This window comes from Triturus cristatus, chromosome 9 (assembly GCF_964204655.1).
Source record: "Triturus cristatus chromosome 9, aTriCri1.1, whole genome shotgun sequence".
Taxonomy (NCBI): Eukaryota; Metazoa; Chordata; class Amphibia; order Caudata; family Salamandridae; genus Triturus; species Triturus cristatus.
The window spans coordinates 1188787879-1188808795 of record NC_140592.1 but is presented as its reverse complement, the minus strand read 5'-3'; the positions used below and the strand labels follow the sequence as shown (position 1 = coordinate 1188808795).

Genomic DNA, 20917 nt, shown 5'->3' with positions numbered 1-20917 from the left:
TTGCAGCTGCCCACTAAGTGCTGGGCAGCTGGGAAAATGGGCATGGGCACCACTGTGCCCTTTTACACCAGTATGTCACTCTAGACAAATGATGGGGCCAACGCTGGAGCCTCACCAGGCTCTGGGCATGTCTAATGCCCCCAAGACGTCGTAGGAACCACGTGGGCTCTAAACCAATACTCTGCCCCTTCGTTGGAGCCTCGTGGGCTCTGAAAACAACGTGCCCACGTGTTGGAGCCCCACAGGCTCTATCAGAAGAATGTCCTCCGGAGACTCGCAGGCTCCGATCAATAAATGCCCCCTAGAGCCTCCGTGGCTCAGACACAACGTGCCCCGTCGTTAGAGCGTGCACGGCGCTCTAAACAGGTGTGCGCTCCTTTGCTGGAGTCCCTCTCAGCGACTCGAGACACCAAAGGAAAGGTGCCCCAGGTTGGAGCCTTCTCAGGGCTCAAAATCAATGGAAAATGCCCCCTAGACGTTCAGAGCGTCCACGCGCTCTGTAACAGAGAGTACCGGCCCCGCGGAGCCCCCCGGGCCCTCCCCTACTCACCGGGCCGCTCGTAGGGGGACTCCGTTCCTCTCTCTCGGCGCGGGGCTTCCCTCGCTCTCACGGGAGCCCCGCGTCACTCAGCACCGATCTCCGGCTTCAGTGCAGGAGCGCGGGGTAGGCTCCCGTCCGCTTCCTGCTTGCTGCTACGTCCCGCCCACGTCCCCACACGGGCCGCCTGACTTCCGGTTCGCCCAAGGGCCGCGGCGGTGATTTTCTCAGCGGCAACGAGGGGTAGGCTCCCTCTCCAGATGCGATATACGGCGGGGTGGCACCCGCCGTAAAATAAACAAATTAGCGGGGTGGGCACCCGTGAGCACACCACAATGCGGGGTGGGCTCCCGCTCGATCAAATAACTAAATAAGCGGGGTCAACGCCGGGTGGGCACCGGCTGGCATCAATAAAGCGCTCCTGAGCGCTAGAGGCCAAGGAAAGCGCTCCCAGGCGCTTAGGGACCCACATAAAGTGCTCCCAGCGCCATGAAGCCAAGAAAAGCGCTCCCAGGCGCTTAGGGACCCACAAAGTCCAGCAAAGTTCTTCCCTGCATGCAGCAGGGCAGGGGTGGGGGCAAGGCTGGACCCAGAGACAGCTCACTGGGCCTCCAGGCAGGGAGGTAGTCCAAGTGGCGGTCCTCTGGTCCAGCAGCAGCAGCAGCCCCCCTCAGGTAAGATCCTGGCAGAGAACACCTTCTGTGGGGACACAGCCCCATTTTTATACAGTAAAACCCTTTGTTCTGGGTTCAGGGTGAGGGGGAAAACCAGTTGCAGCTGGTTGGGGAGCACCCTTGATGTGCTCAGCCCCTCATTCTATTCACTGGCAGGGCTAGGGTCGTCAGTCGCACCACAGGGGGCGGGGCCAGCATTGTGTGGGGAAAACCCTGCCCTATTCAGGACCCAGGTGTACTCCTCCCACCCATCTAGCTGCTGATCTCCCCATTCACCACTGGGTGACTCATCCTGACTCTGGGGAATCCCTAGCCCGTCACATGACATGACCAGCCAATCACGCGACAAGGCACACATTTCACACTGCACACCGAAGTGCCCACTTCTAGAAGTGGCACTTCCACACTAGGTACATGCACGCCGCACACATCATCGCGCAGCATTCAATCACACGAGTCCGCACATACCAAACTCGGGCCTGCACACCCCACGCATCAGGAACTACTGGGGACACATACATTCCCCATGCATTCCTATGGGAGGACAGGCCTATCTCACCACATGCACTCAGAGCGCGCACGCACTTTACCCTGGGACACAGGGAAAGTGCGCAGAAACCAAAAAAATCACCACACCAAGTCACCAATAAAAAGCAAAAAAAGTTCAGGGGTGAACCTGCCAGAAGGGCCAAGTCCAACAACTATGTTTACCTCTATGAGAAAATCTCCCAACTTTACCATTCATTTCATCAGCTTACAGTTCATTCAAAAAGATCACCAGTGAAGTAGATGGCCATTTCATTAGGAGAGTCTATGCCACTAACATAACTATTCTTTTCATTATGCTTTTACTGTGAAATGCGCAGAAGCTACTTTGGTTGTGTTTACAGTGTCAAAAATGTAATCTACCCTTACTCCGCAAATGACAAAAGTAAGTTCAAAGACTAAAAAACCCATATAGGATCCACCCTCGGATTCCATGGTTTATGAGCTTCCTTTCTGGAAACAAATCTCAACACAAATTAAGAAGTTCTACAAGTATTGTCTGAATTTTTTTGTTCATTTTGAGAAGTACCTTTAAACTTAAAACACACTGACACCACAAGCGTTTTTTTCGGTTGCATTCTAAAAAAACAATGTATTGTGTTTGTTGCTGTTTTCTTTTTGTTCTTGAAAATGTAGAAGTAAGGATTTTTCATATATCATGCAAAACAATTGAACTCACTTTGAACCTCCTAAAATAGGGAGGACGATTACTAACTACTCCCAGATTTTTGATGCTTTTTTAACATCCAAAATCAGCTACAAACATTACTAAGTCGAACACATGAAAAGCCCTTTAATACCATATGAGTGCAGTCTCCCAAATGTTGCATGCACCCAGTATGACCTATAGCTCCTCCAGGCCCCCCCCCCCCCAAAAAAAACCTTAGTTTTACGGGCAGTGAATCTCTGTCCCTTGGGCAGTATATTGTATTCTGCTGAGGGATTCTGAAGGCAGCCCTCTCAGAGGTGCCCATTCTCCAATGCGACGAGATGCCAGTGGTGCATTGCATCCCTGGTCATGGCTCAGCGAGGGGAAGTTAGGGACCTGCATACACACATTTTCTTCTTGGAATCCCTTATGATCTGTGTTAGAGTAACATCTGAGACATTGATTCTGGTTGTAAAGCAATGGTTCAAGTCCAGACTTTACTTTGGTACTTCACCACTTAGGAGCACCCCAAAGGAACACCTTGCCCCTCTAAAGGCAGCCCTAAGTTGTGCAGCTGGAAGGGTATTAGAGATTAACAATACGTCAACAATACTCCAGATCATCTAACTCTTCAAAGGTCCCCCATTTTGCATGAAGCTCTTCTTCTAGCCCTTTGAACTACCGGTCTCTGCAGAAGGCGTTGTTTGTTCTTCGCAGTTCTGAAACCTTTCATCTGGAACACTCTGCCTTGAAAAACAGTAGCAACTTTAATTCGGTCCTTGTCGGGGATTGCTCCAAGAATTAGGAACTCAGTTTTTCCCCTTCTATCCACACTAATCCCTTTACCCTGTTGATATTATTGTATATGTGTGTTGCTTTGTTCTATAAGAGCTGTGACGCCCAAGTTTCGTGTTTGCATTGCATAAAACCACAAATACTTAAATCTGTGCCTGTATTTTCTTGTTCTCAGGTGCTCGATTCCGAGCAGGACCCAGCGGAGCATGTGCCGGAAGCAGAGGAAGACTTGGACCTTCTCTATGATACGCTGGACATTGAAAACCCCAGCGACAGCGGGCCGGAGATGGAGGATGATGACAGCGTCTTGAGCACGCCCAAACCAAAGTTAAAGTGAGGAAACGCATGCACAATACACAGGGATACTTGCACTAATAGCTAAGGACACTCAGTACATCATAGCTACCTCTCCTCTACAAGCAAGGGTTTGGGCTACACTCTTTCTTCTCTGAGACACCCTTTACAACCTGTCTATCTTACACTCCACCTTTCTCTCATCTCCCTGTACTTGCACACACTCCTACCTACCCCATTCTCCTTTGACCCCAGTACATGGTTTCAGCTGGAATGCAGCTGGTCTGGGCAGTGTAGGAAAGAATGTGGCAGATTTAGTCAAAGAAATGCATAAGGGTTGGATATTTCCATTCATCACTTGGGAGGGGCCCTAATCTTCCCCACTGGATGATAATGCTGAGCCTAGCTTTATATTCGAAAGTTTTTAACTCCTATTTTTTTAAATTCTTGTTCTGTTTGTATGTTCGTTTCAATTGTTCAGAGTTTCTTCATTCTCTTTATTGTATTTCCTTACGATTATATAGACATTTATTTTATTCTTTTTTCATTAAATGTATTTTTATATTAAAAAAACAAAGATAAACATAATAACCAGTACATTTCTAGTTTTGCCTTTAGGACAGGACTCCAAAAATAAACGTATCCAATCATGCAAACGTTTATTTGGCGTCAATGCAGCTGGGTGGTATTTTTCTGTAATGAAGACAATCTAACTGAGCAAATTAGGAATGCTACCCACTGTGTGGGGCAGATACAAAGAAATGAACGGCCTGACTTCTCTCAGGATTGGAGAGTAGGTCCCTGGAAGTGAGTTCACAGTTCAGATATTCAAGTTAAAGAAAGAGAACAAGTCACTCTGTGAAAGATTGACAAAAAAAGCCAACCTAGTTGTCCTATGTTGTGAACTGCACCCCTTCTGAGAAGATACATCGACAATTTGGCCAAATTTGAGAATATACCTTTTTGATGTTTTCCTTCAAAAAACGAGTAACTCCTTATTCAGATTTCAATAGCAAAAAGAACTGACCAAATCCCTTCTTCCTTTAAATCTATTTCATGTGTTGCAGGGTATAATATTATGCCCTGTTTAAATACAAGTATAGAGTAAGAATCCTTACTTTGCAGTTCAAAGCTTTATTATTTGCTGTAGAGAGCTAAAATGTTATGTTGTCTGTGTGCCCATTAGAAAAAAGAGCTGCAACTACATACTTACCCACACACATATAGATCTTAAAGTAAGAATTTGTTCCCTTGTCTTACATTAGGCAAGATGTAGTGCACACGAATGCTGCGGGTCCTCAGATATCTGCCAGTGAGAAAGTGTGGTCATCGACTAAAAAACACAGATACTGTGAAGGATGTTGGAGATGTCTTTAAATGACCCAAATATAACAGTGTCACCTCCGCGTATAGATGAGGAATATGAAAAGTACTTAGAGGGACCAACCCTGTATAGGTAAAATTGTGCCAGTAATTAAGAACTTATAATAATAAGTTAGATGGAAATCAAAATCATCGGCTAGTAAGCAACCCTTGAAGTAAAGCAACCAGTCCCCTCCATTCCTCCAAGGAGTTAACTTCTTGGAGGAATGGAGGGGGCTGGTTGCTTTACTCCAAGAGTGAATCAATCAATCAATCAATCATAGCACTTGTATAGCGCGCTACTCACCCGGAGGGTCTCAAGGCGCTTGGGGGAAGGGGGTCGCTACTGCTCGAACAGCCAGGTCTTGAGTTGTCTCCTGAAGGCGAGGTGGTCCTGGGTCAGCCGAAAGTGGATGGGGAGGGAGTTCCATGTCTTGGCCGCCAGGTAGGAGAAGGATCTGCCTCCGGCGGTGGCTCTTCGGATGTGTGGTACGGCGGCGAGGGCGAGGTTAGCGGACCGTAGCTGGCGGGTGGGCGTGTGGAAGGTCAGGCGGTCGTTTAGGTACTCGGGGCCCAGGTTGTGGAGAGACTTGTGTGCGTGGGTGAGGAGCCTGAACGTGATCCTCTTGTTGACGGGGAGCCAGTGCAGGTTCCTCAGGTGGCCGGAGATGTGGCTGCGTCGAGGGATGTCCAGGATGAGTCGGGCGGAGGCGTTCTGGATGCGTTGTAGTCTTTTCTGTAGCTTGGCTGTGGTTCTGGCGTAGAGGGTGTTTCCGTAGTCCAGCCGGCTGGTGACGAGGGCCTGGGTGACCGTCTTCCTGGTTTCGATCGGGATCCATTGGAAGATCTTGCGGAGCATGCGGAGGGTGTGAAAGCATGAGGAGGAGACGGCGTTGACTTGTCTGGTCATCGAGAGGGAGGAGTCCAGGATGAAGCCCAGGTTGCGTGCGTGGTCTGTCGGCTTGGGGGCGGTGGAACCAGGGCTGGGGGCCACCAGGAGTCGTCCCAGGCGGAGGGTGATGGTCCAAGGATGAGGACTTCCGTCTTGTCTGAGTTCAGTTTCAAGCGGCTGTTCTTCATCCAGTCGGCGACGTCTTTCATCCCTTCGTGGAGGCTGGTTCTGGCAGTGTTGGGGTCTCTGGTGAGGGAGAGGATCAGCTGTGAGTCTGTTGATACTGAAGGACCCTAAGATCTCCTATTTTATGGAAGTCACTGTGGAGGGATATGATGATTTAAGATGATATTTTCTTGGTTTTAAGATGTTTGATTCTTCTTTACCTCAGAAACTTTGTTTTTTGTTTCATTGATATTATTTATGCATATCTGTAAATTACTTGAAAGTGTTGAGTTGGGACAAGAGGTCCCGACGTGCTTATGATTACGTATTTGTTCCGTACGGATTATCATTCCTTCCCAATGATTTTTATTTTCTAGATTCCACACATCCTTGGGCACTTCCTTTGCATCCTTGACTCATCCATATTCTGTTGTGCCTTCCACACTCCCCTTTCAGAACAAGGCTTGGCCTGTGCTCTCTGTCCAAGCCTCATTTTGAATGAAGTTGTTATCACACTTCCACTAGGCGTGCGCCCGCAGTATTGAAAGGGACGTTTCCGCCCTGTCTGTAGAATAGGAGCACTGTCTCCCCACCCCGTCTGAATTCTCCAAGCGTCCTGCCGTTCTACCTCAACATTCCATGAGGGCTCTCCATTTAATCAGAGTGCAGTTTGATTTGGCCTTCGACAGCCCTCCACAGCCTGTGTAAATGTAATTAGTACTTAATTGGGTAAGTGCCTTGTTTCTTACTAGTCCATGAACTTGATTTCCATTTAGCGTGTTATTATATATTATTAATTATTGGCTCAGTTTTACCGATACAGGGTTGGTTCCCTTAAGTAAGTACCTTTCGTATTCCTCACATATAAACTGAGTTGACACTGGTATATTTGGGTCATTTAGTGGCAGCTGTCCTGTAATGGACATCTCAAGTAGCATCCTTCCCAGTATCCTGGAATCTGTGTTTTTTAGTCGATGACCGCACTTTCTTACTGGTTTTATTCTCGTTACAGATGTCCCCCCATCTTAAGAGCCCTGCTAAGACCTTTGTATCTAATGTTGGCCGAAACTTCATCGACACATAAGAGTAACAAACTAATCAGTTGAGAAATTTTATTTTATGGACTATTGAATACATCTTATGGATCATTTGTTACTAACTGATTATCCCTTTTCATAATCTGTGGTTTATGTTTGCTGCATATTGTGTTATGGGCTTCACTCTTCACTATTTCCGTACTGGGTTTCAGTACATAATCTTTATTTTGAGTTTCATATAAACTGTGATGAACTATTTCCTTTTATATGGTGTTGGTCTCTTACGAGTTCATCAAGATTAATTGCATAATGTTATTTAACATCCAATTATTTTTTTCTGAATGATACCAGTGAGAACCATTGTTTTAGATAAAATACGGGTTCTTCAAAAAGCCTGGCTGGGATTAAAAGTAATAAATGTTACCTTCATTTTACGCCACACATCCTAGGGGTAGGGTCTGACTTTATCATGGTATGTGCCCTTATTATGGGATACTTGTTATAATTTATGAACATAATGGCTCCTTCAAGGTTGAGTTGAACCGAAATGTCGCCAGCGTGTGCGCTCATTGTTCTCCCTGTGTTTCTGTTGCCTTCCAGACCTTATTTTGAAGGTCTATCTCACTCCAGCTCGCAAACAGAAATCGGCAGCTTGCACAGTGTGCGAAGTCAAAGGGAGCCCCCAAGTCCTGTAAGTCAAAGGAATAACTATTCATGATTTCATCTTTTTATTACTTAATAAAATACTTTGTTAATGATAAAGAAATTCATTCATAAACCAGCCTGCATGAGAATGTTGAACCCTAAATGGCATAAAAAAGTTATTTGTGATTTTGTTGTAATGTACTTTGAAGAGCTCTTGACATATCACTTTACCATCACTTCACAGCAGTGTGACTGCAATAGTGTGTAAGCTGGTGGCCATTACTATCTACATAAAAATGTCTCCTGGTGTGAGAGTACAACTCTGCAAGGATCCCTAGGTGGCCTGGACTTGCTCAGAGGTGTGAGGTCCAATAAACTAACCACTGAGGTACAGTTCCTCATTTTAAAGGGTGGTTGAAGATTAGTCTCAGAACACACATTTCTGGAAGGCAAGACCTCGCGGAGCAGAGTCGGTCTCAGGTCTTTTTTTGAAGATCATAAGGCTTTACATTTGTTAAGCACAATAATTGAGATATATGGTATTTAATATACAGTTCACTAAAGCAATGAAATATTTTTTTAGGAAAGCCCACACATGCTTACTGCTGTAGGATTAGTGGAACAGAACAGGATCTATGCTTCCTGACCCTCAGTCTCATGAATGTCAATATTCGTATACTCATAAACGCCATGCTGGTTTTCTCTCCTTTGCGAAGCAGGTGGAGGTGCCTGAAAAGACGAGGAGTTTGGGGAGCAAACGCCACTCTGATGAAGTGTCTGACTCGGTGTCGTTCGTAAGTGTACTTTCCCTTCATTCACACCTTTGTGCTTCCATGTTCATTTTCACTTGCAAAAAAAGTCCAAAAATAGTCATTGGATGGGAGAAAGTGATTATGGTACTAGTCACCAAAGGGGGGACCTTTGAGATAGCGTGAGCTTCCTGCTGCAGTGATCATATATTGCACCCCTAACCCGCTGCATGTAGTTAGGCTTTGCAGCCTGCATGCATTAATTGGGTTCCCCTGCTCCCTAAACTGCACAAAGGGAAACATTAACAATAGAATCCCTGCTCTGAGTTCTTTTTTAGAGTGGGTCCAGACATCACATGTCCCAGTAAACAGATAGTTGTTGTGGTGTTTGCTAGTCTCCTGCTGGTTGTCACGTGTTTTTTAATCTTCATGTTTCCAGGAGGCAAGTCAGCAAGAAGCACAAGACCTGGAGCTTTCCACACTGGACGTCTTCATCGAGCGGCTTCCCCCGAGTGGTAAAATCACCAAGACGGAATCGCTCATCATTCCGTCCACCAGGTACCACGGGCAGCATACACGGTTAATAGACTGTTCTATCTTAATTGAAACTATTGACAATTGTGTGACCTCAAGAGTCAAATCTAAAACCTTTTTATAAAATGTTTACTTTTACTGCATCGCCTTCATATGCTTTTAACTTAGACTAAGAATTGACCACAAATATATAGAAGTATTTTGCATTGCATCTGTGTCCTCTTTTTATAGTTTGTATATATATAGCTTTGGAAGTAGACCCCCAGGCACTTTTCATTGCAGATTTTGCATCTAGTTCTCTTGCTTAGCTCAATGGTGCTTGTTGCATGTGCTGATGTGTAGGTGAATCTATATTTTATTGTGTTTCATGCCTTTTTATGACTTGAATGTTACGGTACACATTGTGATGTTTCCGTACTGCAAAGCAGCCACTTACAAAGTGGTGTTTTGCCTCCAATGCTGGGACATGACAAGTCTTCCCTTAACACTAAAAGAAATCTTCATTGGCTTAAAAACTTGAAGTGTCTTTGTTTCTTGAATACATTTTTATAGACCAGGTAAACTTCAGACCACTCCAATAACATCATGAGAGATTAGACCCTGCAGTCTCCTGCCAACGACCGTCTTCATCCCTTTGTATATCCATTAGGAAGCATGGGCAGGAAGGCTGTTTTCCTTTTGGTGCCCTCTATGAAACTCTCATCCAAAACTCTGAGACGTAAAGCTTCCTGTCCTAAATAGGAAGAGACCTGGTTTAGTTGTGAGTTGCTTAGTTAAAGAATATTGCAGCCAGGATGGGTTTGCTTATAATGTGCATCCTCAAATCTAGTTAAAGTTTCAGAAATCTTATTTATTTGAGGGAGATGCAGTTTAATAAGGACAATTACCATACTTTCTGAAATTTGGCTGTATCTTTAGTATTTTGATCGGTGAAATGGAAATTTTCAGTTCCTTCCTTGAACATTCACAAAGGCTATGATCAGATTACTGGCTTCATGTTGTCTGGGTACTTCATCTGCTGTACCCAGACGAGCCTGCAGCTCCCTTGCTACCTAGCTTCAGCTGAGTAGTGACACGGCTTGCACACTACGCTTGCCATAGCTGCGCGAGTTCATGAAATCCGAAGTGCCACGTACCTCTGCTATTGGGCCGTGGACACTGATCTGCGATTGTAATCCAAAGACTGGACAATGAGAGGTGTGCAGAGTGCACATGCAAACAACAATGGTGATGGAATACCTAGAAAAGGTGAAATAAAGAAGTTTTACCTTGTTCGGGCCACATTGGCAACTCGCCTAATACAGCAATGGAAATCAGCACCGGAACTACTTTTTATACCTGCTGGATATAGTTTCACAACACAACATTAATAAGACTCCCAACACTGACATGATTGCTGCTCATGTTGACGATGCAGAGTTCAGGGATAGGGGGGTTGGGATTTAATGGGTTAAAATGTCCTTAATTGTATTTTTGACGATATTTTGATAGCTCCACAAAACAGCTCTTTCTTAAATGCAATAATGTACTACTGAATTAGACCACTTCTATTGTCATTTAGTGCATTCCTTGAACTGCTGCGGGTTATCGCATCCCGTCAGCTGTATCTATTGAAAAATGCAATAAAGTTTGTGTTAAAAAAAGAAAAGGTTAGAATTAAGAAACAGTCTTGTGACCAAACATCCAGCCGCCAGGCCGCTGGAGAATAGGAAGCCCATGATTGGTTACTGACCGCTGGTGATTTCGGATGTCAACCCTTTTGAAGTAGCCAGAGAGGAGTTCCCAGTTCAGATATTACCAAATGTCCTTCAGGTTGAGTCAACACTAAGGTTTCCACTTCCTGTCTTGGAAATGTATCATTATTGACTTGGGGACCCCAATTCCTTTATGGCTGTAATTAAGGCTCATTTCTCCCACTAGTGTCTTCGTGTGCCTAGGACGACTGTGCAAAAAATCTCTAGGATACATTGAACAAACATCTCTGTTTGATTTGAAGGGCTTTAAAAAGGTTCTCTCTGACTCCTTGTTCTGAGCGAAAGTTTACTTTGGGCTCCTGAAATTAGAGAAACCCGACACTTGATGATGAAAATAGAGCCATGGACATTGAACAAAGATGGTGTCATTAATCTGTAATTAGGAGAGATCTGTTGTGAAACCAGGAGTCTATCGGGCAGAGACATTGCCACGCCCCATGAAAAACTCATGCATTTTCATGCATCCCAGTCACACTCCAGTTGGGTGCTTAGTGGTCTGTTAGTTGGGTTTACGTCTGCAGTGGGCACTCTCTTTCGGTTGTACTTGCAGATACCATCTGTGTCCTGCAACTGTTGGCAGCCTGTCGTGGCTCGAGTTGTTGATTCCCATGTGCCTTTGACCATGCTGTGGTCTTGCCCGCTTTGCGGTGTACCTTGAATTATCCAAACTTCAAAAGTTTCTGCTAAATCAGAAGTGTACAGTAACTGGCTTAGAGTTAAAGGAAAGCTGCAGAAACGAACACATTTTACACATTTCCCGAGATCTAGCCAATCTTCTACAGTGCCTTTCCCAGATTTGTGTTCTTGTTAACGCTACAATACTTGAAGATCATTGTGTTAAAGTTTGAGTGATTTAATTCGCTTTTGAAGGTCTGAAGGAAAGCTGACGGGTCGACGGGGTAGAAGCACATCTCTCAAGGAAAGGCAGCCAGCCAGGCCGCAGAACGAAAGAGCCAACAGCCTGGATAACGAGCGCTCTCCGGACACCAGAAACCACTTGCAGGTGAGATCATCACTCTACTCATCTTCTCCGTCCCCTCATCTCTGTGCGGTGTCCCTAGCTCCGCAAGTGTCGGCATTATTCAAAAACTGCATGTTGGAGGTTATGTAAAACACTATCACCCACAATGGTATCCTGGTGCATCATCAATGCATGCTTCTAGAAATATACAGCTGCTCCTGTCTTTAAGACATAGATCAGCAGTAGCCTGTGCAGTGGTCAACTCTAGGTCTGGCTGTTGCATCATGCCGTGTAGTATCCTCTGATCTAGAATGCAGAGGACACAAGACTGCAAGTTGGTTTGACTTGGATGATGAAAATAGGGAACCACATATCCAATACATGAGCTTTCTTGGATCTGCTCTCCGTCAAAAATGGAATCCGATTCAAAATTGTATGGTTAGTCTTTGTTTGTGCAAGATGACCCTAGTTCACTTACAGAGCATTATATCTCCTTACAAATCTATGCATCTGTGTGTGTGTAGATTCCCAATGTCCCTGTATTTAAATTGTACATCAACGCCGAGCTATCCTTCTCAGTTCAAAGTGCAAAAGCCCGCATACCACAAGTTTTTAGAAGTTTAGAAGTTCCAATAAAGAAATTATTGATGGCTGAAAACTAGCAGGGTTCCATTGAGACCGGGCGGCATTTACTTTATTCCAGAAACAGACTAATCAAACAGAATGATTTTGTTCAGTCCATTGGCAAGCTAAGGAGAATATTCTTTTCTTAAGCAGTTTAACTGGTTCAGTGCAAGTTTCGCTTGTGCCCTTAAGTTTGATTCAGAGGAAGTAACTCTAAAGTCTCACTAGTGAGTTACAAAAGTTAGACGGCTGTTAATGCCTTTTTTTTCACCATTTCTATTCTTGATTCCTAGATACCAAGGAAGACGGTTTATGATCAGTTAAACCACATCCTGACGTCTGACGACCACCTACCTGAAAACATTATCCTCATCAATACGTCCGATTGGCAGGGCCAGGTGAGTTGACCAACCAGTGCCCGCGGTCTTGCCAAATCTTCAGGTTATTGTTGTGCCAGCTGAAATCCTGTGTGCTCTAATTCTCGAGTCCAGGGATGACATCCTCCTGATAAGCAAGAAATATTATGTTTCCATCAGCCCATGCCTTTGTGTATTATCAAGACGGGCATGGTGGCCATCGAGGTGTTCCCTGCCTGTTGGTGGCCTGGCATCTCCTGTCGCGTTATAGGTAAGAACAGGCAGCGGGTAGAGAGGGAGACTTTATCTCGTACAAGGAACATTCTGTCTCAGAAGTAGCTTCCACATTAAAGTTGACTAAAGTTTCTGACTACAGCATTGTATGGCCTTATGCTTTGAGTGTTTGATAAGCGTATAAAGTCTTTATTACTCCTTAACTACTTTTTTTCATTTTCTGAAGCTCTTCTGTAAGTAAATACACTGACTGATCCTTGTGTCTGTTAACCACAGCAAGAAAAGGCATTATAACAGGCATGCTGGTTGCACCTCGTGCGGCGCTTTCTTTTCAATCTCTTTTGATTGCTTGGTAATCTTTCTCATGAGGCCACCAATGAGTTCACCGGAGCCATGAGCAGTAGTGATCAGATGGTATTTCTTATCCGTTCTTTTGTGTCTATGGTTATGAAACACCCTGTCGGTGTGTGACTTTAGGCAGTATTTCCTAAGAGATTTTTCAAGGATAGCATACGGTTCCTCAAAACTAACATGTTAGACACCTGATTTCTCTGCACTCAAATGGATTAGTTGTCCACTAAATCATGGTTTCAGATATTTTTTTTTTTTCACAGTTTCTGTACGATATTTTGCAAAAGCAAGCGCTCCCTTTAGTCTGCACATGTTCTACAGCTGATATCCAGGCGGCTTTCAATACCATTGTCTCCAGGATACAGAGATAGTAAGTGCATTTTAAGCTCTACAATTATTTGTTTCAGCGATAGGAACCAGGATTGATTGTGCCTCCCATACACCTTCATCGTAATTATTGAGGCATCGAGGGTTTGCTTACTTTCATGGGGAATCTGGCAGCCATCTTTGAATATCTGAAAAGCTCATTGGCCACAACAGTGACTTCTCATAAAAGACAGGAAATCTCATACTTCATACAGTTTTATAGACTTACATTTGTTATTTTTCAACAAAGTAATTTCAATTCTGTGTACGTAGTGTGTGTGTACGAGATTTTAGAAATGGGTCTCAAAGTTCTACTTTTACTTGGTCTGTTAACTCGGGGTGTACATTCTGCATGTACATGCCCTGGTTTTCTATTGGTTAGTTTTATTGATCGTATGTGGCAGACTGTCATGGCTATTACAATTTCAAGATAATTGCCATAAATGTTCTCACCTTGAGAGATGGGACTACTCTGGGCCTGTTTCTATGTAAACTATGCTAGTGTTGCTTTGGGATGTGCAGGGTGTTTTTAACCTTTGCAAAATCATATGTACTCGTAATGCTGCCTACAGGGGAAAAGGTTTTGCTTTGAGTTGATCTGTGGCAAAAAGACGGTATAGAGAAATCTACAAAGCGTACACCTGTTATGACTATAGTTGCAAAAATGTGGGAAAAACCCTTCCAAGATTTTTATTATCAACGTTAGACATGGTTGTCTCCAGATTACGGTCTTTCTCGGACAGCTCACACTAGGAATTTGAAAGCTGGTTACAGTCAAAGCATGGGAAAATCATGTTTTGTTTGGAGTGTCAACATTTGCTAAATTTAAATGTTAAATGCATTTTTAAATGGATATGTGCAGATTATTTATTTTGATATCTCCTTCTACATGAAAGTAAAAATGTATCGCAGGACTTTTTGTGGCACCTGTTGGATTGAATATTTGATGGATTAGGTATTGATTCATTGCAATACTTACCTATTTAAGGGCTGGAACTGTTTTTATTCATGCAAGTCATGTTCTTGATTTCTCTAATATTCATATAACTACCCATGTTAAGAATACTGGTTGGGTGCCTTTGCAACGTGTGCTTGTCATACCTTACAGGCACTCATGTAACGTATGGGCAGTTCACAGTATGCAAAAAGGCATAGGGTGTTCATGCATGCCACCAAAGAATCCGCAAATTATAATGCAAAACCTTGATGCTTTTTCTCCATTTAGCTGTAACTGCAACTCGCAGCCTCCGAACCCGGTGAAGCTTGCGGTGGCTGGAGCCCAGAATTACCTCAGTGCGGTGCTAAGGCTCTTTGTGGAGCAGTTCTCGCACAAAACCCCCGACTGGCTCAGCTACATGCGCTTTCTCATCATACCACTAGGTACGCACGCTCAAGGTGGTCTTGCTCTTCTTCAATGGATGTAGCTACTTGAGGTCGAAAAGGACGCCTTTTTTTATTTGAGCACTGTATTTTGGTATCAAGCAATAGTCATTGGTGGTTGTGGTGTCATGGAGGTTTTAGCATAATTAATACTTATTGTGTGTGTGCGTGTGTGTATGTGTATATATATATATTTCCACGCTGTGGGGACCAGCTTGGTCCTCATAGTGGAGGTTAACCTTGTTGGAACCAGACAAACACTATCTTTGTAAGGACCAGTGCATTGTGAGGACCCGTCCCCATAGTGTGTACAGGTACATTTTTGCAATTGTATCAAAAAATTAAAAGCGTAGTTAGATTTGCCTCGGTCCACTTTATAACCTACCCTACTATCAAAGCACGCGTGGCGTTTGAGTAGTTATGACACACTACATTACTGTTGATGGCTGGTCCTCATAATAATAGGTAACTATGGTGTGTTGGTGTGCGTGAGCCCCTTTTGCTGGAAGGGTATTTGTTGCTTTTTAAATATTCTGTCTGGTCACCCAAACTTGAGGACTTTTTCAATCAAGTCAGGCCATTTAGAGCTCTGTAAATATGCACCATATGGCTAAAAAGTTCTCTTTATTAGAGTGTATGTAAACGTACATCCAGGGAGCAGTGAAAGTGTTAATTGAGTAGAGCTTGATGAGCAGGTTTGTAGAAGTAATAGGATTAAAGTAGTTAATACTGATTAGTATGAGGTCATATAAGTGTTGTCTTTCTTAAAATGTCACCTGCTCCTCAGTTTAATGCAATTGGTTTCAACAAAACAAAGCTCTGCCTAGAACCTGCTGCTTCTGAGCTTCCTTCACATCACCCTGATGCTAAATCTCCCATCTGACGTACATCCCATTCACTGCAGCAGTTTGATCAAATTATTTTTTTTCCTTAGGTTCTCATCCTGTCGCAAAGTACCTGGGCTCCGTAGACTACAGGTATAACAACTTTTTTCAAGATGCAGTTTGGAAAGATGTGTTCAACAAACTTGAAGCACAACCAGCAAGTAAGACACCGGTTTATGTACATTTAGAAGGGGTGTTTGCTGCCATATAAACAATTCTGTACACCGCTCGATTGCTGCTGTTGTTATTTTTGTTATTAATCTGTCATATTAGTCTTTGGTAATGAAAAAAACTGTTGGTCCCTTTAAAGTTAGACTTTCTTTAGTAGGTAAGGTAGGTAAGGTCTGCACTATTCTCTTATCTGAAGACTAATTTGCAATATTAAAAAATATGGAATATGGGCGATTGGACCATATGTACATTCTGTACTTTAAGATATATATGTGTGTATTTTTCTGTTTTTGAATCCTCAGCCAGTTGATGTGAAATGGTGCACAAAATAAACAGTAAATGTGAGGTATATTGATACTCGGTTCCAGTCACTAATTCCTCATGAACCTATCAACTGAGTCTTGATGGGGGTCATTTAGTGCCCCCCACCCCCAGCAATGTTTGCAGCAGGATTTGTTTTTATTGTAAGCCTTTGCCCAAGCACCCTAATGACTTCCTCCAGTGATGCATATGCATTAGGTATCTGTGTAGGAAACTAGGGATATCCTGTAATGCATATGAGAAGCCGCCAGTTGCTGAACGCTTGAACTGGTGGCCGTGGTGCAGATGAGAGTTCTGTTGGGGCTGAAGAGCACCAGCTGGCACGCTCACGGTTCCTTATTTGGGGGCGTTGTACGGGCACCCAGTATATGAATAGGGGATCCTGATCTACATCCCTGTTGACTAGCCCAGGATTTTGTAACCTCCAGTGTATTGCCATAGTCACCGCTGGCTCTAGCACAGCGCAGAGGAAGTGTGAACATCCGGTCCAGCAGACAGTGGCTTGATTGGGCCTGATATCAGAGGCAGGACCTAGTCAGCAAAGGGATTCTGAGATGGAAACCCCCAGGAGGGCAGTGAAGGCCTGGGGGCATCATTACTCAATGCTCCTAACCTCTCGCCCATAGCATTCAGCACTCGGCTGCCCGTTTCAATTGGCCGCCTTGGTGAAAGGTCATGATTTGTCTCCTGTTTTGTCTTTTGGATATTGTTTGGGATTTAATTAAGACATTCCTTTTGTTTAGTCCTTCATGCTTCCTGCTAGGCACACACATATTCTTTTCTTTTTAATATAAATAAAAGGATTCGGAAATGGGCATTTAATTGCCAAATCGAAGTTATGATTTACCAAAGCAGGTTTTATGTTGCAAAGGTTGAGGCAAGTCAATTCAGGATTGTGTCTAGCAGGACAGCTATGGAGGGCCACATAATTTTTTATAGTCCCCTGCTCACCTGGCTTCTGAAAGACTGGTGTTTCTACCTCTGTTAGTACAGAGGGTGTGGTGCCGGTGCCAACCATGATCTTTTACCCTCACTTGTCTGGAGGTTCTCTGTGGGCATTCAGAGACCTACTCGGTGTCCCTGCTTCCCTGCATTCTGGCTGCTCCCCTGCATTCTGGCTGCTCTGGTGTGCTTCTGACCATATGGTACAGGCTGGCCCAGCGCTTGAATGGCTTATTGAACACTTGATTGGTCATTAGATCTGGCCACATTGCATCAGCCCCAAGAACAGAACATCTCTGGAGGCCCATGCATGTCAGAGGTAGGTCCACTCACCAGGCATGTCCTCGTTCCCAGGGGGCAAATAATTTCAGGCTTACAAAGAGCCAGGCAATCTGTCATTTGACGTGGACATGTGTAGGTCTCGCCTGCAACAGCGCATGCGCTCACACTTGTGAGAGATATTGTATGCACCAAGGGACATGCAGGCTGCCCATTGCTGTATAGAAGTCTGACTAAAAATACTAATAAAGAAGGGAACATGATGCATCCAGCACTAATGACCGTACGAAACAAAGCGCATTAATCCTGGCTGTGTCATAGCACTTTTAAAATGAGTTTAGGCAACACTTTAAAGCACCCGCGCTGCTGTACAGCATGGAGACAAAATATTGCCTATGGCTCTAAAAGGTGAGACCTATTGGGTTTGCCAATGATGGTTTAAATCTGTGTTAAGCAGCTGCTGCTAAGTTTCAGGCAGGTTCGCCTGTTTTTACTGGCCTTGCATGTGCGAGCCCCAGATTTAAAAAGTAAGGCGGAGTGCAGGCTGACTTCTGATCACGTGCCCTGCAGCACAAATATTCCTCATTTCATGCAGTGAGGAATCCACATAATGAGGAGTATTTGTGATCCAACAGATTAGGGGACCGAGCGCTGAAAGTATCTTAATCGTGGGGTGCATTAATTTATAATGTAGCACTGATTGGCTGTCAGTGGTGCCTGACGCCATCAGAAGGGTCCTTTCTTCTACTGCTTTGTTGATGCCGAGGTTCAGACCTGTAAGACTGAGACCCCAAAGGTCGCTTCCCATTCCATCCCTGTCACCCAGAAACAAGGTAATACCTGAAGGCCTATGAGGATACCACTCCTTTGCAGCCCCTAAATACCACTCTGTTCCTTTAGCCGCTGTTTGATTCACCAATATTGGCCTCTTTGCCCCTGTGAGTTGATCTATCTGCATTGGTAATTGGACTCCAGCTTTGCCTCCGCCCCAATAGACAGCCACAGAAGTTACCAACCCTGCTGTAGTTTGTGCCTATTCTGCAGACACAGATGGCATCCCTCCCTTTAGTTATAAGGCTTTTTGTGGACTGCTTTTCCTTTACTATCCAGGACTCAACATCCAGTGCCACTGCATATGGCTCATAGGTTGGCTGCAGTCCTGTGTCTGTAAGTATGGCAGATGATTAATCTGTGTCCATCTGCTATACATGCTCCTAAGTACTTTCTTACATTTAGATCTCGATGCAAAACTTCTAAGTGGAGGAGACAAAGATGGTACAAGAAAACTATAAAAGGACTTCTTTATCCCTAGCGCAACATGCCACTTTGCAACACAACACTGCTGTTTCAAAAACAATACTCCTGTCCAAGAGATAGTGTGACTAAATAAGGGTTTCATAGAGCAAAGCATGGCGTTTCTGAGGGCCTTGTTGCTGGAAGGGTGCCGGGGAGGGATGAGCAGCAACATAACATAACATGTGTATTTGTAAAGCGCACGTTCACTCAGAGGTATCTTGGCGCTGAATAACAGATGTTTCTTGTTACCCAACTCATTGGTACTCATTTTATCGACCTCAGATGGATGAAAGGCTGAGTGGACCCGCTGGGATTTGAACCTGTGACCATGAGGTCGATTTCAGGCCCCTGCAGTGGAGGCATTAGTCCACTGAGCCACCAGACCCGGGTCTTGGAAGATCTGCTTTTAGGTAGTTTGACCCTTCTGCAGGCTGAGTCATAGGGTCCATTCCAAGACCTTCGATACGGTTGTCTTCATAAAGTTTAGAGTTGATCAAAAAGCGGAAGACTTCAGTGTGTTGGAAAATTATATGAAATCACTGGCTGATAAAAAGTCGGTGAGCAGCGCCTCCCGATGGATGAAAGGGCAAGAGATGGTATTGATGTTTGCCTAAGTTGAAGGCCAGCTTTGCAATCCTCTGTTGTTAACTTGAAGTAAACAAGCCTTGGTAAGCAGGTATGAACACCACCATTTTCCTTGGTTTGCTCTTGCTTGTTGATGAACAATGTTTCAGGCCTGTAGTACTGTGATGAAGTTTCCACTGTGGATTGGAGACCTGATCTTTTGCCTACATGTGCTTGTTGGACTTGCTTGTTAACTGTTCCTTTTCTGCATTTGTTTCATTGTGTTCTTGCAGTACAGGATATTCCAGACATTATATCCAGGGTGACACAGTACATTGCTGGTGCCAACTGCGCCCACCAGTTACCGATTGCAGAAGCCATGCTGACGTACAAGCAGAAAAGGTATGTCGCAGCAGCAAGGACATATTCTCAGAGGGTATTTGGATAATCAAGCATAAATCAAGATAAATAATACATAGATTGATGTGTTACATAAGTATTGAATATCTGTGCACTGTGAAAGTACATGGGGCATTCAATATCCATTGCTTTATTTAACGACACAAGCCTTGGCGATGGTGTTTGTCGGCGTATCTTTGTTTAGATGAATCTTCACCTGTTGCAGTGATGGCTGGCGTAGTCAAATCGCCTAGCAAAGAAACCACTTAGGCTGCATACGAAAATACTAACGAAATTGCTGATTAACTACAAAATGGAAAAATACCCACTGTTGCTAATTAAAATGTCAAACCAATTGCCACCTCTCGACTTGGACAGATCGTGCTCTTTGGAGGATTTCGGCCCATAAGCAAGTTGTTTTCCAATGTTTTTAAAAATAATATTCTATTTAAGTATTTTGAAGATACATGATCACTAAGGGTTTTTGGTCAGCTTGAATTGCACTTGTCCTGTATCTTGTTATTTCACTTTGGTGTATGTTTTTTATTTTTATTGTTTAAGTTTTACTCTGAGGATCAGCTGCTGTTCTGGGAAGAGTGCAGCAATAGTTGGGGCACAGAGTCTCAGGGCCTATTCTAGGAAGAGTGGAGGAATAGTTGGACAGACAGTGAACCACCAAAAACCACAGTGCTCCCTTGTACCCATTACCTTTCTACAGTGAATCAATAACATTGGATTGGGGCATCATCCTGGGGCAGTACAACATTTACAAGCTGTTCTGCGAATGATTGAAAAGAGAATTGAAAGAACAAATCTCTCTCCCCAGACTCCATGCTGATCTTTACGAAGTACTAAATCACAGCTCTAAAACCTCTGCTGCTGTGTATGAATAAGGGTATAAAGCAGGATAAATTGTTGTTGGCGTGATAGTTTCCAGTTCTCCTTTTGGATACTTTATGCTGTTGACTGCCTGTGTTTTACAGAGTGTCCATGCAGCTTGCCAATCACCACTAATACTTCCAGTTCCTGCAACATCTATCAGTTCTTTGTCCAGCTTCCAGTTTTCTGCATCCCTTGGATGTCTTGCTCATCAGATCAAACCTTTGTTTGCGTGACCTGCCATAAACAGTCTGTGCTACTTCCCCTAGAGCCCTT

The 20917-nt window shown here is 44.2% G+C and overlaps 1 protein-coding gene across 14 annotated transcripts in view; it reads left to right on the top strand.

Annotated features, from left to right (window-relative positions):
• The window catches only part of PACS2 (phosphofurin acidic cluster sorting protein 2), a 456225-nt gene that overhangs the window by 401731 nt on the left and 33577 nt on the right, over positions 1-20917 (top strand). For 4 of the 14 annotated variants that reach the window (XM_085627187.1, XM_085627181.1, XM_085627191.1 and 1 more), the window contains exons 9-18: positions 3378-3535; positions 7553-7643; positions 8314-8391; positions 8786-8904; positions 11505-11637; positions 12513-12617; positions 13424-13530; positions 14752-14906; positions 15841-15951; positions 19657-19765. In XM_085627187.1, the coding sequence (XP_085483313.1) occupies positions 3378-3535; positions 7553-7643; positions 8314-8391; positions 8786-8904; positions 11505-11637; positions 12513-12617; positions 13424-13530; positions 14752-14906; positions 15841-15951; positions 19657-19765 (1166 nt within the window). Of the gene's footprint in view, positions 1-3377; positions 3536-7552; positions 7644-8313; positions 8392-8785; positions 8926-11504; positions 11638-12512; positions 12618-13423; positions 13531-14751; positions 14907-15840; positions 15952-19656; positions 19766-20917 lie in introns of all 14 variants that reach the window. The other 10 variants (XM_085627184.1, XM_085627189.1, XM_085627183.1 and 7 more) reach the window with 3 other exon arrangements.